Source organism: Hyperoodon ampullatus (genome assembly GCF_949752795.1).
Source record: "Hyperoodon ampullatus genome assembly, chromosome: 1".
NCBI lineage: Eukaryota > Metazoa > Chordata > Mammalia > Artiodactyla > Ziphiidae > Hyperoodon > Hyperoodon ampullatus.
In genome coordinates, this window is record NC_136914.1 from 119391446 (window position 1) to 119412930 (window position 21485).

At 41.8% G+C, this 21485-nt stretch overlaps 1 protein-coding gene across 3 annotated transcripts in view; it reads left to right on the forward strand.

The window, feature by feature from the left end:
• TARBP1 (tRNA guanosine 2 -O-methyltransferase TARBP1) overlaps positions 1-20085 on the forward strand; it is a gene marked incomplete at its 5' end in the record, with an annotated part of 66560 nt that extends 46475 nt beyond the window's left edge. For all 3 annotated transcript variants that reach the window (XM_079703151.1, XM_079703152.1, XM_079703150.1), the window contains 11 exons: positions 1076-1196; positions 2064-2174; positions 3041-3190; positions 8915-9001; positions 11017-11213; positions 12817-12898; positions 14856-15027; positions 18310-18501; positions 18686-18810; positions 19228-19364; positions 19699-20085. In XM_079703151.1, the coding sequence (XP_079559277.1) occupies positions 1076-1196; positions 2064-2174; positions 3041-3190; positions 8915-9001; positions 11017-11213; positions 12817-12898; positions 14856-15027; positions 18310-18501; positions 18686-18810; positions 19228-19364; positions 19699-19867 (1543 nt within the window). In that variant the 3' untranslated portion in view covers positions 19868-20085. The remainder of the gene's footprint in view (positions 1-1075; positions 1197-2063; positions 2175-3040; positions 3191-8914; positions 9002-11016; positions 11214-12816; positions 12899-14855; positions 15028-18309; positions 18502-18685; positions 18811-19227; positions 19365-19698) is intronic.
• Between the last annotated feature and the right edge of the window lie 1400 nt (positions 20086-21485).

Below are 21485 nucleotides of genomic sequence, written 5' to 3' on the forward strand. Positions count from 1 at the left end.
GGTGGAGGGGTGATCATTAGTGCACATAGTTTTTTTTTTGTTTTTTTTTTGGCTAAAATCCACTATTTAACAAGTCACTATGCTCACGCAAAAATAAAATTACTGTTGGAATAGGCCCTAAAGTTTTGATGTCTGGGATAAGCCTATTCTTATCTAACCGCTGAAATAATTTTTTTGGAGCTTTTTAAAAAGTTTTTATTTTCTCACATAATTTTCAAAACTTTGTGCATAGGTGTTTATGAAGAAGACAATAAATTGTGTTGTCATGATTCACTTTGATTTTAGAGTTTAGGACAACAAATGACAATTGTGTACAGTTACCACAAAGTGTTTATTATTCTAAGAGTCATAGCTATGTTTTAAATCTGCCACTTTTCATTAAATATATACATTTTTCATTGTTAATTATTTTAATTAATTTTTTGTTTTCTTGGCTGGTTATAGTATAACAATAAGTGAAATTTTTTTAGTTGACGTTTCCAGAATATTTGATTTCTACTAGACAGATATTGTTAAATTAAAATGACATTTATTTACATTATAGTCGTTTTAATGAACTTGGAAATACTTAATTAACAATTTCAGTGAATTTATTTTTCCCCATTTGGATACTGAAAATGCTGGGTGGTCAGCACACACAGAGTGTGTTCTGAGTTTGCCCTTCACTTAGAGACGTGCACTTAGAGTGCACAGTGACAACAGCATCGAGGTGTTGATGTGTATTCTTGCCCCTGAGCAGGAGGTGTGTGTGGTCCTCTTCCAGGAACAGTGTCATGAGCTGTGATCTGTTTTGTCCACAGATAAGATATTATTGACCCAGTATCAGTAGTGTGTGCCTTGTTTTTCCAGAAGTCTGGGTGAATTTGTGCTCATTCAGACTTTGTGTACAGGATCTCCTGTTGATGTATTTGTTATCTTCCACTGTCTATCCTGATTTAAAATGCATTGTCATTAAATATGAAGCTACTTAATTTTAGAAAACTTTGGAAGGTTTTGATATTTTGAAATTAATATCTAATGTATTTTTTAATTTTGAAAATGCATTAACATAATCTATCATTTTATATTTTTTTAGTACTAAAAGAGAGGACCATTATGTGAGAATTTGTGCTGTCAAATTCCTGTGTTTATTAGATGGCTCAAATATGTCTCATAAGTTGTTTATGGAAGATCTTGCAATCAAGCTATTAGAAAAAGTAAATATGCTTTATTTTACCTTAAAGTATCTTAACTTAGCAGTTCAAGCACTAGCAGTGACGCAACAGAAGTAAACCTGGCAGTTGGCTGAATTTAGACAGCACAGACCATTAAAGCCGGGGAGAGCGCTGCTAATGTAGAAGGACTCCATGCTGCTGTTGCCTTGTGTCTGGTGATGGCATTGCACTGTCCATTTACAGAGGTGCCCCTGTCTTAGTGGTGTTTGTATCAAATTGCAGATCCCATTCTTCCAAACTTACACAATCAAGGGGCATTATATTCCCTTGCTAATATATATTCTTCAGATGTGTCACTATTTACTAAAATACGATAAACTTAAAAAAATTTTTAGTGCAAAGTCCACCCCTGTGACCCCATGTCTCCCCCTTAACTGGGCACAAGGAAACAGAAGTATATTTTCAAGTACTTTTTTTTTTACTATGTAAATTTGTATGGTTCCTTTTCTAATTTTAAAAGCAGATAAGTTTAGACTTCCTGGTGGTCCAGTGGTTAAGACTCCAGGCTTCCAATGCAGGGGGCATGGGTTCGATCCCTGGTCAGGGAACTAAGATCCTACATGCTGCGTGGCGTGGCCCAGAAATAAAAATTAATTAATTAATTAATTAAGAATAAAACTTTTTTTTAAAATGCAGATAAGTTAAAAGCAATGAAATTCATTGTTTTGAAAGGAAACTTGGAAAAAGTATCTTAAGAAAGTGTCTTTCTTATCCTTCTGTCTTTTGGAGTATAACAGGCTCCTATGCCCAGTTTATACTTCTTAAACTTGAAGTTGTCACTGATTTTCTTTTCATTAATCACAAGTTCAGTAGGTAATTTAATATTGGTCCCACCCTCCCCCCGCCAAGGATGAATTGGTGTCCAAGTCAAGAACTCGATACTATGTGAATTCTCAACAACATAGAGTGAAAAACCGAATATGGCAGACTCTGCTTGTACTTTTCCCCAGATTCGATCAGGTATAACATTTATTACATTCGTACCTTTAAGCATAATGTTTTCATATGAATAAACTATGTAGTAGAAATTGTCATGTGCTGCTTTAAAATTGAGAAAGTTGTCTGCTTAAAATTTATACTTTAGTTCTTAAAATTGAAGTTGATTCAGAAGTTTTTTTTAATAGAATACTGAGGCAATTAGGTGTTGTAGAAATAAATTGGAAACTGATTTACATGGCCCCATTTAATATATTCTTCCCCTCAGTATTTTATTGTAATATTTTAACTGTTTAAAGTCTCATATGCCACAATAAAACTTTAAGCTGTTTTTTTAATAGTGACTATTTCTTAATTAAAATTAGTAACCATTTTCAAAGTTGATAAGGAATAGATTTTAATTTTTCCCACCACAGAAAAGAAATCACTGTGTGACATGATAGAGGCTAGTGCTGCTATGGTGGTAGTCATACTGCGATATATAAATGTATCATCACAAAGCGAGAGAGTGGCATGGACATATATACACTACCAAATGTAAAATAGACCGCTAGTGGGAAGCAGCCGCATAGCACAGGGAGATCAGCTCAGTGCTTTGTGACCACCTAGAGGGGTGGGATAGGGAGGGTGGGAGGGAGGGAGACGCAGAGGGAAGAGATATGGGAACATATGTAAAACTGATTCACTTTGTTATAAAGCAGAAACTAACACACCATTGTAAAGCAATAATACTCCAATAAAGATGTTTAAAAAATAAATAAATAAATGTATCGTCACATCGTGTTGTACACCTAAACTTATACATTATATGTCAGTGATATCTCAGTAAAAATAAATTTTTTAAAATTAATAACCATAACAGTTTAATTTGTATGCTTTATTTTTCTCAGAATTTCTTGAATAGAATTATTGACAAGATTTTCCAGTCTGGTTTCATCAATAATCAAGCATCCATAAAATATTTTATAGAATGGATTATTATATTGATTCTTCATAAATTCCCTCAATTTCTTCCAAAGTTCTGGGACTGTTTTTCTTACGTAAGTAAAGGAGATTTTTCATAATTTTTTTTAATGAAGAAAAGATCTTAGCTATGCTGGGAGATTGTTTCACTTTAATAGTTTTCTGGCTGTCAGTTGCCCTGCCCCTAATATACTGACATCCTAAATTGTGTTTTGTAGGATTTGAATTAATTTAGGAGACAGAAAGCCCTGGCATTTATCTTGAATATAGCATAATTTTTATTTGAGAGTTCTTCTATTCCAACAAAACAAAGATGGAAAAGGTTTCTGTTATTAAGAAGTAAGGGAAATAGGTGCCTTCTATATTTTTATTTACCAAGCAATGTCTTTGTTTGATCTTAGAGATAAGAATGATGAGGAATTGGGGGCTTCCCTGGTAGTCCAGTGGTTTAGACTCCGTGCTTCCAATGCAGGGGTGCAGGTTCGATCCCTGGTTTGGGAACGAAGATCCCGCATGCTGCAGGGTGCAGCCAAAAAGTAAAAAAGACAACAAAAAAAAGAATGATGAGGAATTAAGAATGATTAAGAATGAAGAATTAAATGCATTCCTTACATTTTAAAGAATTTCTTAGTAGGGAAATTTCAAATATAACCAAAGCAGAGAGAGTAGAAGGGAGCCCCTACCACCCAGCCAAAAGCAAGTGTCCGTTCGTTTCCATTCTTACCTCCTCTGTACCCTCACGCACACCTCTGACACCCCATCCCCAACATTCTTATATCTTGAAAATCATTTTTAAGGCATCGATACTAAGATCAGTGATAGAATTTGCAGTTGCAGGCTTCCTGACCAATAGCAAGTTGTTTCTAAACATCAGTTCTAAATACTTGCCTCGAGTATTTTCTGCTGGTTCCCAAGTTCACCCTTCCCTTTCTCGGTAAATGACCTTGCCTTCTGTGTGTGAAAAGTATCTCTTTCTGTTTCGGGGGAGAAACTGTTGTTCTCTCTTCCTCATCTGTGTCTGTGTCCTTATGTGCATTTCCTTCTGGGACTTTACCCTGAGTTCTTCACTCTTCTTCTGTTGACTTTTCCTCCATCCTGCCGTCATCCTAGTGTCTTCTTTTCCTTCTATTAAACTTCGAGAGTGAGTATCTTTGCCTTTCTCTCTTGCTCTTAAACCACTGGGCTGTGCCGCATCTTCAGAAGTCGCACGTTGAGGGCTTTGTGTGCAGCTACAAACAGCCTTGTCTTTTTCTTCATCTTCCTTACTGCCATGCAGCCTTTCTCGCTGACTGTTGCTTTTCTTCTCCAGCTGACTGTACACTATGGTGATCCCTTCTCCAGTCCCTTGTCCTTCTCTTTCTATACTCCCTTTGCTTTGTACACGCTGTCTCTGCTGGTTCGCTGCATCCCAGCCACCTCCTAGGCCCTCTAACATAATCGCTTCAAACTTCATCCTGTATGACATGAAATTGATGAGCGTGTCTTTGCCTGAAATCCCTGACACACACACACACACACACACTCACACACATACCACCCCCACACCCCCCGCGGTCCTTCACTGTCCCAGGCTCCTCTCCTGAAACCTGGGTGTTAGGATAAGCGTGGCAGCATCATCTTCACAATGATCTTGAAAAGTAGGTCGGAATTTTTACATTTTACTTAGTGAAAAAACTGAAGTCCAGTTTTTTTTACTTAGTGAAAAACATGAAGTCCAGACTTCTCTCTGAAGTCCAGAGACATTAAGTAACTTGTCACACCACTAAGAAGTGACAAAGCTCTGATTCAGATGTCTGTTTCCTTTCAGAAGCTGCGTTCGTCTTCACTCTTCCAAGGTTCCTCTGCTGGCTCTTCCTTCTCTTCACGTCCATAGAATTAAGAAACGTACTTTGACATTTTTTCCTTGCATTGCTTCTCAGACCTGTTGCTTTATTAATCTTGTTTGTCTGCTCTCAAGCGGGTGGGCGCTGCCTCAGAAATTCTCACGGAAGGCCCCTGGTTCTGGTGTGCTTCCAGCCCCCCTGACTCTCCTGTCCCTGGTCAAGCCACCAGTTCGTCCCGTTTTTCCACTCTGCTCAGTCTCTCGTTTTCCATAAAGAGCTCTCAGAGCCGGTATATTCTCTTCACATCTTTTCCTTGTGGACATCAGGGTTTTTCACTGTAAGCAAGTAAAACGTTTGCTGATTGAATCAAAGGGATGGAAACCAGACAGCGGAGATGGGGGAAATGAGGTAGCTTACACAGTGCCCAGAAAGCTGCAGAATCCAGCTTGGAAAATAGGCAGGAACAAGGTGGGGCTTAGTGGTTTCCAGAACTGTAGCCACAGGCGTGCCGTAGAGCAGGTCCACCAGGGACATTGCTTCACCCCACTGGACGCCTGGTGCCATCATGGCAGTGCTGCAGCCTTGGCCAGCCACCCGCCTGCCGCCTCTGCCGCCTGCATGGAGTGGGTTCTTGGTGGGCTCTGCCTCTCTGGCGTCTCTGGATCCAGGTCAGGTGACTTCTCAGCTGCAAGGAGGCTGGGAAAATGAATGTCTGGCATTTCCAGCTTCTCACAAGACCTATAAGGTGAAGAATTCCCTGAACTGGGAAGGGGATTCAGAATAGATACCCCCAAACAGGCAGTGTCCACTACACCCTTTTCCTCCTTTATTTGAAGCAGGTGACCTTAGCTTTTATGTTTCCGAGAAAATAGCAGTCATCGCATAGGAATACCTTTACCTTCTCAAGAGCAGGCACGCAAATAAATATATAGGATTGGCCGAAAAGTTCATTCAGGTTTTGCCATAACATCTTCTGGAAAAACCCGAACAAACTTTTCGGCCAACCCAATACCTTGTCCATATCCACCCAAGACTGCTTCCCTCCTATATCATCAAGGACCTGAATCTGCTGTTGAGGTAATTCCTCTGCTTGTTCTCCAGCTTCTCTTCCTGTCTGCCTTCTCGGGAACCTTAGCCCTCAGCCTCTCTCCTATACCTAGTGTCCCCTTCTTAACCAGATGGTTTCTCATCCATTGTTACGGGTATTTACACTGAGCTGCTCCTATAGAGGATGCCTGTAATCACCTATATCCCTACCCTGTCAGAGCCGGACTTGCTGAAAGAAGTGTGTGTATGCCGCAGTTTCGGGGTTTTCATGTTCTCCTCGCCCACAGTTCAGTCCAGCGGACCCACCTCCAGCTCGGTCACTTCTCAGACGACCCTTTGCCAGGGTCGGTGGTCAGCCTCCTGCTTCTCCCCATCCGTCCATGCTACAGACGACCTCCTTGTTCCTGGTTCAGTAACACACTTCCCTGGTTCCTCCTGCCCGTCTGTTTCTTGTTTTCTGTGTTCTTTCTGGGCATTTCCTTCCCTCCCCAGCTGTTAAATGTTAGTGCTTCTCAAGGCTGGGCCGCCTTCTTTCCTTAATTTCTCCTTGTTTTATAGTCAGTTTTATCTGGGTCATGGATTCACTTATTATCTGATGTGAATGACCCAATAATTTATATCTCTCTTTCAGACATCTTCCCCTAAGTGCTCCATCAGGCTGACTGCAGCCACGCCCGGCCTGGCCACGTTTGATGGAGCACAGCCATGCCCGTTCATATATCAGTACATATCGTTCATGGCTGTGTTTGAGCTAAAAGGACAGAGTCAAGTGTGTGCAACAGACTGTATGGACCTCACAGCTGTATTTTTATTCACTGGTCCTTAACAGAAAGCTTTGCTGACCCCCGCTACGGACATTCTTCTTGAATGTTTATAAGTCATCTAAAACTTGGATGTCTGACACCAGGTGCCTTATATTTGCCCCAAACTTGATCTTTTTCTACTATTGTAAACAGCACCACTGTCTATACAGCTGCACAAAGCAGGGAACTCAGCGCTTTTCCTGACTCTGGACCAGATCCTGTCGCTCTTACCTCCCGAGTGTTTCTCAGTCACCATCTCCCGTCTCTGCGCTTGGCCTTGGTCCAGGCTGCATCGTCCACTGCACTGCTCCCCTCGGTGGACCACCTGCGTCCCCTCTTCCTCCCTTTCAATCTACTCTCCACACCGAGGCCAGAGCAGGTTCTTCAAAATGAAAATGTGATCAGGTCATCCACTTTCTTAAAACACTGCTCTCAGAACAAAGACCGAAGCCTTGAGTGGCCTGCAGGTCTCACGTGGCCTGTGCCCTCCTCCCCGTCCAGTCCATGTGCCCCATGTTCCCACCTCTGCACTTGAGTCATTGATGCATGGATGGGCTCAGTTTTCTGTTGCTGCAACATTCCAAAGGCCAGGGGAGTGAACAACACTCTGCTATTTTTCTTGTTTCTGGATTGACTGGACCAGGCTGGGCTGTTGTGCGTGTGGTATCCACTGGGCTGGGACCTGCAGACGACTTCTTCAGCCACGTGCTTGTCACCTTGGCTGCAGTAGTGGGGACAGCCGCAGTGCCGGGCACCACTGGTTCTGCAGCTCTCCCTGTGGTCGCTCAGGGTGCGAAGGACGAGCATTCCAGGAGGGTGCGTCTTGGTATACCCGCGCGTTCCCAGCCTCTGATCGCGTCCAGAGCAGATGGCGTGGCCACGCCCCCCAGCTGGGAGGGGCCTGCATTAGGGCCTGATTACCGGGCAGCTTGCTTCATCGCGGACCCCCCACGTGGCCGAGTACCCCTCTGACCTTTTCTGTTCTTTCTCCTCTTTGCCTGCATAACTGCTTCTCTTTCTTCAGATCGCAGTTCATGTGTCGTTTGTGTCATTTCTTAAAGGAAGCTGCCTCCCTGAGTAGTTTAGATCCCCTTAGTGTGGGTGTTTGTAGCACATAAATAGTTCTTTTTGTAATGGGAATTTTAATTTATTGTCTGGTTTGATTTTGTCTTTCCTCTCCATTAGACCCTAAGCTCCAGGAAGGCAGGAATCTTACTTATTTTTGTTTTCCTCTGTTTCCACCACAGTAACTGGTCCATGGAAGACAGTCAATAACTAACTACTAGTTACATAAAGGAATTAATCATCTGATTCGCCTTTTGGAACAGTTTCTGAACTGTGGTGTCTGTAGTCTCTTTCCAGTCTACCCGGCGTCCATCAGTTTTTTATCATTAAAATAATGTGTAATTCCAAGTCACTATCATAGGGAAGGTTTCCGAATTCCAGTTGAACACTCTTATAAGTAGCGTTTCATTGAGGCTCTTTTTTGTTTGTTTGTTTTTTGCGGTACGCGGGCCTCTCACTGTTGTGGCCTTTCCCGTTGCGGAGCACAGGCTCCGGACGCGCAGGCTCAGCGGCCATGGCTCACGGGCCCAGCCACTCCATGGCATGTGGGATCTTCCCGGACCGGGGCACGAACCCGTGTCCCCTGCATTGGCAGGCGGACTCTCAACCACTGTGCCACCAGGGAAGCCCTCTTGAGGCTTTTTGTAAGCAGCTGCAGGGCCCCATTTAACCTCTGCTGCTCCCCTCCGCACGGGGGCCTTTGCCTCCCGCTTGCCTGTCTTAGTTCGTCTTGCTCATCTTCACCTGTTCACCCCCCTCCCTGTTGCCCTGCCCACCTCCGCTTTCTCCAGCCAGCCCTTCTCTCCCTGCGGTGCGCTCACCCTGGTCTCCCCCAGTTACTCCTCGCCTGAGTGGTTAGCGGGCGTGTGTCTGATGAGTGTTGTGCGTGCGGGCGTTTGGCTCTGGGACGTTCCTGTGCTTTCTCGCTTTTCCTCCTCTCCTCCCACCCAGGCCGTGGCTCTGTCGGGGAGGATCCGGCCCCAAGTGTCCAGCCTGGTGCCTTGATGTGCACGGGCTCACGGCAGCTTTGAATGACTGTTTCGTGTATCTGATTTATTTTCAGGCTGAAGAAAACCTTAAAACAAGCATTTGTACATTTTTATCAGTTTTGTCGCATTTGGACATCATTACTGAAAATATTCCAGAGAAGGTGGGTTTATATTGTTTGTGAGAAGAGTTCAGACTTGACTATCAAAATAGAACTTATACATTTGTGCTGTTTTCATTTAGAGTAGTCCTTGTGTGTTTTGCAGTTTCTCCCCTTCCCTTCCACTCCCCTCCTAATGGCACACGCACTTAGACACAAACGCACAATAAGGTGTTACCCACGGGCACACACACACTGAGATAACAACTGAGCCCATGTTAAATCTCTAGACAAATTAATGGGCAACTTTTAATGATAGGATGCTTAACTTTATACAAGTATTTACGTAAGATTATTTAAATAAGACATCCCTCATTGCATTTAACTATTCCTTGGCTGGCAGAGTTATCTAACAAATGCTTGTACAAAGAAACTCATGGTCAGAGTATTAAAAGCCATTGTGTTATTGAAGGTTTATATAAAATGACTGTCATTATTCAGAGTGTGAAAGCCAGTTCTTCATCTTTCTCAGGTTTAAAGCATCTTCCCTAGATAAGTAGAGATCTTAGCTAATTCTGGTTAATCACTATGGCAACTGTGGAGAATTCAGGAAAACCTGCTGGTAAAGATTTAGAGCAAGATTCTATATTATTGAATCTACATAGAATGTACTTACATGTTGTAAACTCTGGGAGAAACTTAACACAGTGGACCCTCGGTCAACACAGGAGTTGGGAGTACCAACCCTCTCTGCGCAGTGGGAAATCCACACGTAACTTTACAGTCACCGTAATACAAGGTTCCTCATCTGTATCTGTGGATTCAACCACCCGAGGATCATGTAGTACTGTAGTACGTCTTTAGTGAAAAAAATCCACGTATAAGTGGACCTGCACAGTTCAACCCCTGCTGTTCAGTGGTCAGCTGTCTGAAATAAATGTTGTTTAGTGTTGAAAGTGAGGTAAAAATATTGGGGGGATAGGTTTCCTAGAATTTTTCAAAGTGTTGTCTTTAAGCACGGTAACAATCAGATTTCGTTGTTAACCTATTTCATCAATCCTAAGAACAGGTCTTTCTTCCCACCACATTTTAACCTCAAAAAACCATGATAATATCTTAAAACTGATGGTGTGTTACAGTGTCTGTCAGCCAGATGGCAGTGTGTTAGTTATAGTTATGTGAAAACTTGTGTTACACCTTCTGGTAAGAGTTAAGAAAGCTCTAGCATCAGATAATAGCAGTTGTTATCTTTCTGTTTTAAATACGTGCAGGGAAGAGATTTGCTTACAATCTGTTGAGAGAAGTAAGATAGACAAGAAACTGTACTATTGCAGGGCTCTTAGCTTGGTGCAGCCCAGTAACATTTACAGATGAGCCGTTTGGTAGGAGCATTAAGGTAGCTCCTGATACTGTATTAAAAGTTTGAGCCCATCTGGTTTCCATATTAATACATGTCACTTCCTTTGCCTTTCAATATCTGTTGAACTGTGTGGTTTTAGAAATCAGGGATTATCATTGCATAAACTCTCCTGGCTGTGAAGGTGAAAAACTCTGTGAATTCACAGGAAAAGACTACAGGGAAGTTTAAACTCTTATTATTTTTCTCCCCACTTCTTAATTTTCCTGCCACCACTCAGTGCTGTGTGGGTCCAAGGTCACCATTAGAGGAAACAGAGTAATTCAGACCAGGGGAAAACAGCACTTTATGAGGTACCTTCACTTAATATTTCTAACTTTTTCAGCCCATGGTAAGGTAATAAGTGATGGAGACTTCTTAAAACACTGGTCATACAATGGTTAGCATGAAAGTACTTCATTCAGATTAACCTAGGTACTGGAGTATGGGGGAGAACATGTGTGGCAGCATATGGTAAATAAAAACTAAAGAGCTGGGAAGATACTTTCCTTCTTGAGGAAATCACTCCTGCCCGTGTATCTGTCTGAGAATGACGATGCAAAACCAGTGAAATAAGATTTTACTTGGTAGCATTTTTGTCACCTGTACTCCTTGTTCTTGGTCATACAGTCAAGGGTAAAATGGTCCATGTTTACATCTGAAGAATGTTTCTCCTTTTCAGAAACTAATTCTGAAGCAAGCCCTTATTATCGTACTGCACTGGTGTTTTAATCACAATTTTAGCATTCGACTGTATGCCTTAGTTGCTCTTAAGAAAATCTGGAGCATGTGTAAGACATTGCACATTGAAGAACTTGATGCTTTGACTTCCATTATTGAATCCAGTCTGAATCAAGTGGAAAACATGCATGGAGCAGGGTAAGCAGGCCTTGTCCCCTTACCCCTCGGTCCAGCATTGTGTGCAGAGAGGGCATAGAGGGTGCCCAGCTTTAGCAGCTTCTGTTTAGCCCATCACGCTGCAGTGCACAGAGCTCAGATCAAGCAGCATTTAAGCAGCTCACTATTTGATGTGCAGTTTAATTACAGTTCTAAGTGCTGTCAGCTCTGTCACTGACCTTTTTCTTTTCTTTTTCTTTTTTTGCTCTTTAATCCTTGATCTTTGATTTAGGGACCTCTAGATGTTTCTCTTCAGCGTAGCCAAATGTTTTCATCCTCTGTTGTCAAAGAACTGCTGAGAAGCAACATGACCTGACTCTAAAGCCATGCTCATAACCCCTCAGATGTCCGGGTTAAAGCTAGAAGCTCTTGCCTTTTCTTTTCTAAGAGAACTTCTCTATCCCCCAAACAAAGTCCTACTCAGATGCTCAATATCAAACAGATACAACACCACTGCTGGGATGGAGTAGGTGGAGGTGCACAACTCAATAGGAAAACCCAGGGGGATGGGAGCTCGGACACATACTGGGGTGTTGTCCTTTGAAGAGACCCTTGAAAGCCAAGGGGCAGAGAAGACAGGTGCATAAGGAGGGGCCAGCCTCTCATCTCAGGTCTTCTCACCCCACTGATGATGAGGCGCAGCCGGCAGTGACAGGAGGGGCTGGGAACTCAGGGGTGAAGAAGGTACGTTGGCCAGAGCAGGAGAATGAACTTGCCGGAAGGCGTCTTGAAATTGCTGCTTAGCTTTTGGGTTGTTGGTCATGAATTTAAACTGAAACCTGCCGGTGGCCGTGTTTTGTAATTTTTATTCCTCCCTCTTTTGCCTTCTAAAACTTGACAAATTTTTGGTTTTTGTTGTTTGTGATATTACTTTCATTTGGCTTACGAAAGTTGGTACAGTTTGGCTGCGTGTCGTGAATCTTCAGGGTAGAAAACGTGACTTACGTGGACTTCCCTGGCAGTCCCGAGGTTAAGACTCCGAGGTTAAGACTCCGCGCTTCCGACTCCGCGCTTCCACTGCAATGGGCAATCCCTGGTCGGGGAACTGAGATCCCACATGCTGCGCAGCGCAGCCAAAAACAAAAAAGTAACTTATGTAACGATTTTCTCTCCTGAAAAAAAAAAAAAAAAAAAGCATTTATGGCCAGAGAGAGACATAAGGATCCCAGCCTAGATTTCTTCCATGGTTCCCTTTTAGAATTCTTTTTCCCCAAGCCCGGGAGTTGTACCTGCGGCAGCTGTTCCTGTGAGATTTTCCCATCGTTGTCTGTTGACTGATGACTGTCTCTTTGATGGAGTGGAGACCTGAGTTTCATTCTTGTTGAGTCACTGTTTGACGTAGGACTGTGAGAGAGTTATTTAATTTCTTTGTCTGTCGTTGAGTTTCATTTCAAAATGTCAGATTTAGGGTCAGCTTTTAAGGATGTTGATCTTAGAGATAGGCGTTATAAATCTTGGGATAAAAGTCACAAGATTTTCCATTCATTCTAAATTCTGCAGTTCCTCTTTAAGAGAGCTACTTGGTCTTCCCCCTTCCCAGAGTGGGTTCACTAGTCTGTACCTCACGTGTATCTTTAACACTTAGGAATGCGAAGAAGAATTGGCAACGGATCCAGGAGCATTTCTTTTTTGCATCGTTCCACCCACTTAAGGACTACTGTCTGGAGGTGAGCAGAGAATCTCATTTGCGAACTCTCTTCCGTATCTTTAGTCCCGGTGCTTCCTTTCTGCCATGGTTGTTGAAGGTATATGAGGTTAACTGTCCTTACAACACTGCCTTCACGTCGTAAAGCGCTCCGTGTAATTTTGTCACTTCATGCAGATGGCTGCTTGCGCTTCACTCTTCAGCAGTGAAAATTGGCTAGTCATTTTCACTTTCTGTTTCTCAGGCAGTGTCTGGCTTGTAAACACTGGAAGGGGGAATATTTAACTCTGAACAGAAATCTGTTCTGACATTAAAAGGAAATGAGTGAGAACATTTGTGCAGGTGAGATTTGTTGTAACGAAGCCCATTGTTATGAAAGAGCGAAAAGATCTACTCTTCTGTTAAGTGCCTATTTTAGGCTCTGGATGGCTGGAATTGTATAGCAAATGATCCACCATCTCAGTGATCGTAACAGAATGTGCTTATATGATTTCTTTAAACTTATTACAGTTAGCATGTGAATTAATTAACTTAATATATAGATTATTAAAATTTGTACATATGATATTACTTTCTCCCTTTTTCGACTACAGTTATAGTGTTCTGCCTTGGAATTTAAAACATGATCTAGGAACTTGGAAGTATCAGAAACTTTAGCTACAATGCATAAGCAGTTTTCTTTGTTGTTGGGTTGTGTGTGTGTGTGGATTACTAATAATCTGGCCTTTAAAAAAAATACAGATCTATATGTTGTGAGATAGTCATCATAGAACATTATTGTGTACTTTGTTGCTTCATTGCAAAAATTATTTAGGATTTTTCAAATATTTTAACGTGCTCTGTTCTGTGTCCTTTAGCGCCCAGAATGCTTTGTTTGACATCTTTCTGAAGGACTCTTAATAACTCTCTAGTGCTAAGTCAGCCTTTTCTATTCAGTTCTCCAGCAGGAGTAAGTCCCTTGCTTCCCCTTTTCCTTCATCCTGACTTTGACTGCCTCACCCTCATATGTTTTATATATTTTATTCTCTATTAATTATACGAACCATAACTGTACATATCAATAAAATAATGGCACACAAGAACTCTGTTTATACATTTGGAGCTATACTTGGTACCTACTTAATAAACAGTTGCATTCATTATGCCAGTTTCAATTTGCACAAATATTGCTAATAAAGAGAAAACCATATTCATTCTAAAAACTTTTATGAAGGCTTGGACATTGTTATAAGTTTATTACTTTATTTTTAAATTGCCTACTGTGCTTCTGCTTCCTATGTGCCTTTTCACATTTGAGGATTATCTGGATCTCAGTTTTCTTGTCATAGGTAAGAAAAGGGAAGGAGGATTGTTATGTAATGACTGAATAACTGCTGTTCACAGTGGTGTCACACTATGCAGTTTACAAATCACTTTCATGTGCTCTTTTAACCTGATTTTACCCTCATTTTACCAATGAGGAAGTTGAAGCTGAGAAAGGCTAATGGCTTGTCTAACGTCACACAGCTAAGATACAGTCGAGGCAAAATCTAGATTCTAAATTTGTATTTTGGCAGCAAGAGTAAAGATCTGGCATCACAAGAGCTCGAACTTGATTGCTTATGGAGGTGTCTGGTTGTCAATAAATAGCATTTATCCAAATGTTGTCCAACATTAATGCTGATTAATTCCAAAACACTTCTTGCTTGTATTAAGAGCATGGTGTATATTATGTTACATACAGTTAGAGATACTGGAGTGGAAGATCTGCCCGCTCTCAAGGATTTCCTAAATTAATCCCTTAATTTCTTAGAGAAGATAAGAAGTATAGATAGACAGTTGCTACAAGGTATAAATGAAAGTATGTAATTTGATCAGATGTGATAGTTTGGGAGAACACATCAGTAATAATAATTAAGTTGTACTTTAAACATGTTATCATGTATTTCTTTGTTATTTTTAAGGGAAAAAAATTTAGACTTTTACAATTCTCCTTTCAGACCATATTTTATATCCTTCCACGCCTTTCCGGCCTTGTTGAGGACGAATGGATTGCCATTGGTAAATTTACCAGGTTCACTGACATTCCTTTAGATGCAGGATTTCAGTGGTACCTTTCTCCAACTCAGCTTTATGAACTAAAACCAGGTGACTGGTCCCAGCAGGACATAGGTAAGAAAAACTTTTGTTTTACTTTTTCTCCCTGTTGCCTTGGTCAGGCTCACTGATTCACCTTACTTAGAATAGGTGGTTGATTGTATCACTTTTTCATTGATGTGGTGAATTCTGCTCCTCCACTTAGAGAAAAGACAAAGTGTGGTGTCACTCTGACTAGTACTTTCCGTTGACGTTGGCTTTGCTCTTAATAGCCAAAGAGAGCTTGATCTGCTTTACTATATAAAGCTAAAGGCTTCTGTCTTCTTTGAAGTATTGATAATTAATATTCATTGCTCTTCTACCATATATTTCTGAAAAAATATAGATATAAAAAGGGGCCAAATTAAGAAATCTCTTTTCTTGTCCTATTTGGGAGTGAAGCAGAGCTCTGCATTCCCTGCTCGGTCTGGCTGAGCATCACTCATCTCTTAGCCCTCTCTTCCCTATGGCTCCAGCCCTCCTTTCACGTGCCCCCGCCCCCATCCTTCCCTGCAGCTTCCTCAAGGACCCCCCTTTCCCTCTGTTACTTCTCATCCTCCTCCTTCCCTTCACAATCCAGCTGCCCCAAAAAACTGGGATCAAGTCCCCCCGCCCATTTTTAAAATCACAACTAACCTTAAGAGATGTGTAGTAGTGATCTGCATTCTCAGCATTTCTGTCACTCACATTTTGTCCTCCTTCTGGCTTCCCCAGCCCATAAGCATCATTAAAACTTCTTTCAGAAAAGCAGAAATTGTCTTTGTCTACTTCTTTACAAAATCTAAACAGACGCTCTTTTCTTACCATACCTGACCCTATGTAGCATTTATTTGCTCATTTCTTGCTATCTTGATTTTTCTCCTCAGTCTGACTTCTCACTCTCCTTTGAGTTCCCCTCCCTTGTCCCTTATATTTATAGTTCTCTCAAATTTTAGTGTTTTCAGGAATCCCTTGGACATCATGTTCAAAGTACAGATTCTTGGGTCCCACCCTTAGATTTTTGTCTGGAAGAGAGTTCTAGGAAAGTGCATTTTTTTATCAAATACTCTAGATGGTTCCCTTTAAGACTATCACCTTATTTACTGATTGCCCCCTGTGTGCTGAACAGAAGACAAAGGCCCTGCCCTCAGGGCGCTTACATTCCTACAGGGGGACAACCCTAAACAAACAGATAAGATGTCAGGTAGTAAAAACTACTATGGAGAAAATTAAGCAGAGTAAAGAGGGTGAGAGAGGATTAAAAAGACCTTTTTAAGGAGTTGACATCCAGCAGAGGCTTACATGAAGCGAGAGCAAGTCAGGCAAAGCCTGGGAAGAGCAAATGTGGATTTGGGGGCAAAAGACAGTGACAGGAGCCTTTTCAGGGTGGAGGGGCCAGCCTGACCGGGAGGGGAGGGGAGGGGAGCAGCACATCCGGACGTCTTGTCTGAGTTCTGCCGTGGCGTGAGTGGGGCAGGCAACTGGGTAGTTATTGGATGGGGAAAAGACTACAGAGGTCTTTCTGTTTGTTTTGTTTGTTTTTGGTAAAGAGGGGGATATTGCAACAGGGTTTCTCTGCTGAGACGTGAATGTTAAATGCTTTCATTGGCCTGGTTTTCTTCTCATTCTGTTTGCTCTCCCTGCACATTTTTATTAATTTCCACAACTGGAAACCACCTATGTAACTGCAACTTTCAGATCTTTATCTCTGGCCAGCCTCTTTCCTGAGCCTTCTGGACGCTTGCATCAGCTCATCTATAAGCTCTTTAAACTCAGTATCCAAATCCATGTTACCTTTCTGCCCAGACGCACCTCTTCTAATCCCCTTCCTATTAGGGGTCTCACAGGAGTCATTCTTCCTCTGTCCCTCTAGCCACATCCGTCCGTTATCGGATCTTGGCGATTCTGCCCTTCCTCTTCAGCCCCTCTTGCAGAGACTGTTTCTGTCTTTTCTGGGCTAGTGTGAAAGCCTCTCAGTGGTTTTCCCTCCCCAACTTACCCTCCACATCGTTTTTTTTTTTTTTTTTTTTAAATTTTTTTTTTATAGTGTTTTATTTTTACTTGTTGACAGTTTGCTTTATCTATTTATTTATTTTTGGCTGCGTTGGGTCCTCGTCTCTGTGCGAGGGCTTTCTCCAGTTGTGGAGAGCGGGGGCCACTCTTCATCGCGGTGCGCGGGCCTCTCACTATCGCGGCCTCTCCCGTTGCGGAGCACAGGCTCCAGACGCGCAGGCTCAGTAATTTTGGCTCACGGGCCCAGTCGCTCCGCGGCATGTGGGATCCTCCCAGACCGGGGCACGAACCCGCGTCCCCTGCATCGGCAGGCAGACTCCCAACCACTGCGCCACCAGGGAAGCCCCTCCACATCGTTTTTAAGAGGTGGTTTTTCTGCAACACAAAACCAGTGCTGTTACCCCCCTTCTTAAAACCCTGTACTGCCTCCTGTCTGTAGAATAAATTCTTTATCATTTTATACACAAAGCCCTAATGACCTGGTCTGAGTCCCGTCCCTCCCTCCACCACAGGCTGTGAGTGACATCAAGGCACCACCGCTGCCTGCGACCTGCTCGTGCGCACTGTGTCCACAGTTGGCCCTGCCCTTCCCACGCTGCATCTTGCTCTTTTGCCCCTCCCTCCCCCAGACATTAGCAACTCCTGTCTGTGTGGGCACACCCTCAGTATAGTACCGCGTCGTGGTTCCGTGCGTGTCTCTTCCCTCCCCAGTAACCTAAGTGCCCCCGTTTGCACAGTCAGGTTTGGAGTGGGAAGGAGAGCCTGGAAGGAGAGTCTCAGTCCTGAACTAGACATCACAACGCAATTAGACAGGTCAATAACATCCGTGTACTCATCGGGGTAGCCAAGAGATAACTGCTCCAAAGAACAGTCCTCGTTTTTAGAAAAGGTCCCCCAAGTACTTGGAAAATAATTTAAGATAAAGACTATTTATGTTGTTTTCCGGCATACAATATTTCTACAGAAAATTCCAATCTAATAACACCATTGTTTGTAAGATACACCATTATTTTATGTAACTCTAAGAAAAAAATGCTACCAAACCCATGATACCCTTACGGATTCTAAGATGCTTCCCAATTTGGGGTATGCTAAAATGGAAAAAATGTGCACCTTTGATTTTCATGAAATGTTGTCGTATTTTGGTTAGCAGGGTAGAATTTGAACATTTTAAACTGTTACTGAAAATGACAATTGTATCTGAATCCAAGTAAAGTTCTTTAGTCAGTGAATCTCATTCTAAACTATCATTTTAAGCTCTTAAAAAAGTAAATATGCAGGTAAATCAATAGAGAAGGAGATTTATATTTTCTTTTTCTTTCCCAGGTTCTAACTCAGGCGAAGCAGATAACGAGTCAGAGTGGAGTGATGTTCAGAAGAAGATTATCCCATGGAGAAACAATGTTCCTGACTTAGACCTGGAGCTGGTATTTCAGGATCGTGCAGCCAAACTTGGAAAGTCACTCAGCAGACTGATTGTAGTGGCCTCACTCATTGACAAACCAACCAACCTAGGAGGTAAAATTAGAGTTTCCACTGGGCTTGCTTAACATCTTCTGATCCTGAAAATTTGTAACTGACCCAGTGCCATTTGTGGCCTCTCTTCCACATTTCCCCCTCTCCGGGAGCTTCAGAGGAATGCCTGGGACCTAGTGAACTTGGCCTTAGACTGGCGGCAGTAACCCCGGCTTGTCCTGTGCAGGGCTGTGCCGGACCTGTGAGGTGTTCGGGGCCTCGGCGCTCGTGGTTGGCAACCTTCAGTGCATCAGAGACAAGCAGTTTCAGCACCTCAGCGTTTCAGCAGAACAGTGGCTTCCTTTAGTGGAGGTGGGCGCAAAGTGATTTATTAATAAAATTTTCATTTGCTAGACTCTTTTGTAGTACTCTGTCTTCACGTTATCAACCCTTTTGCAGTAGTCCAGCCTTTAATGGCTTAAAGATAATACTGAAAAGTAAAATACAGCCCACTCTGTTCTCCTATTCTTATTATCTTTCACACTGTTGTATTTTTAGAAATCAATAATGTAGAATTCTTTTCAGTAAAATGTGTCCTGTTATAAGTCACTCTTGTTTGATAAATTTATGAGATGTTGGGAGCGTTCTTTTTTATAGTGCATAATTCTGTCCTTTTCCTTTGAACAAATTTCAGTTTCATGAAAGTGTTTTTTTCTTTAACTGATTTTACCCCCAGGAGGGCTGTAAATGAATGATTTAATATTCTGCTCTTTGTAAACGAATATTAAGGTAAAACCACCTCAGCTGATCGATTATCTGCAACAGAAAAAAGCAGAAGGTTACACCATCGTGGGTGTGGAACAGACTGTGAAAAGTTTAGACCTAACCCAGTACTGCTTCCCTGAGAAGTCTCTACTCTTGTTGGGGTAAGAACACTGTCTTGAGAGTCTGTCTAGAAAACGTTCCAGAAGGTTTACAGTTTTACCTGGACTCTTGATCATACACCTGTACCTGGCTTTTGACTTGCAAGGTTTATGGAAAGCCCCCCTAAGTTTTCATTTTATTTCACCCGTTTGGAATGGTCAGGTGAACACAGAATTGACCCATAAACCTTCTTGTTACACTCGTCTTTATTTTCCTGGTACCATAGACTTGTGTCATTTTGTTAACCTGTCTCTTCCAGTAACATCCAGGATATCTGAGAAGAAAACTGTTTATTATAAGAAAACTAACCTTTCTTCTCCCATTTTTCTGAATCAGAAATGAACGGGAAGGAATTCCAGCAAATCTGATCCAGCAACTGGACGTGTGTGTGGAAATTCCTCAACAGGGCATCATCCGTTCCCTCAACGTCCACGTGAGTGGAGCTCTGCTCATCTGGGAATACACCAGGCAGCAGCTACTGAAGCAGGGGGACCCCGGGTCCTGAAGTTTGTGCCTTGTCTGAGACGAGTTATCAAGTTATCGAGTTATCTATCGGTGCTGTTGAAACATTGTTTTAAAACTATTTGGACTGATGAGATAGATTCTGAAATCTATTGGGATAATTTGCATTTCTTTATTTGCAGTTTAATGCCAAAACTTTGTCATGTGCCTTAACTATATTGCTGTATGTTGTCCCCTTTAATAAACCTTTTTTAAAGCTAAGTTGTATTGCTTCTTTACTAAAATATTTTAAGCAGTTGTGGAAATAAAACAATGTATTTTAAAAAGATCATTTCTTTCCTAGAAACTAGTATTGTCAGAAATGTGGATCATGGTAGGAGGAAGGCAGAATTAAGGCAGCTCTGATTATCTGTGAATACCACACCCCTGTCAAGAGCAAGCACAGGGCCGGGGGGGAAGCAGAGCTTCAGTGTGAGGAGGAGTCATTGGCCTCTTTCTGCTGATTCTGCGCAGGGAGGAAACATGCTTGGCAAGGTGCCAAACCAGCTTCCCTGTGAAGTTCATAACTTATTTTTAAAGCCATAAACTAGGCCATAATCATTCATATGAAGTTTTTAGGAAATTTTCATATGCCATCTTTGCTCAGGGTTCAAATAGTGATTAGAAATAGTCTACCTTCTGACTGTTGTCAACGTGGACCCAAAGGAGGTGACTTACCCTTGCACATCATTACCAGTAGTGAGAATGGAACCCACGAGGGTTGATGTACTGTTTCTGTTCTTCTGAGGTTTTTTTGTTTGACATTAGGATTACTTTATTATTTAATGGTAACTATCACCATCCATCAATGCACTTCAATCATGTCTGGGTCCTTTTTTAATAATAATTAAGTTTCAGAGTTCGTTACCTGTTATGTATTTTTTTCTTCTGTAGCTTTATTTTTTTTATTTATTTTTTTACTCTACAATATCACTTATATGTAGAATCTAAAAAATAATACAAATGGATCTATATGCAAAACCGAAATAGCCTCACAGATACAGAAAAACAAAAAAACCTAGTGGTTACCAAAGGGGAGAAGGAAGCGGGGAGGGCCAAATGAGGGGTATGGGATCGACAGATACAAGCTACTCTATATAAAATAGATAAGCAACAAGGATATACTGTATAGCACAGTGAACTATACCCAGTATCTTAAAACAACCTATGATGGAATATAATCTGTAAAAATACTGAATCACTATGCTGTACACCTGCAACTAACACAATATTGTAAATCAACTATACTTCAATTTTAAAAAAAGAAAAAACGAATACAAAGAACTTTCATTTAAATAAAATAGCCAAGACTATACAGACATGTAGAGGAAGAAATGTAGAGAATAATTAGCATTAGGTGGGGTTTTCCACCCATTATAAAGGAAATTTTGCACTCATTCTTCATTCCACTTTGGAGGCTCAAGTCAGAATTAAAATAGAGTCAATTTGTTGTTGGTCATTTTACATTAGCTCTTTGTTGTTACTATAAAAGAATACATTCTCATGAGGAAAAAATTAAAAGTCGGGTGAAGGATGCAGAGGGGACAGTAAAAGTGGATGCCACACAAATCCAGGGTAGAATATTCAGTGGTGGAATCGAATCGAATTATATCATTTGGAAG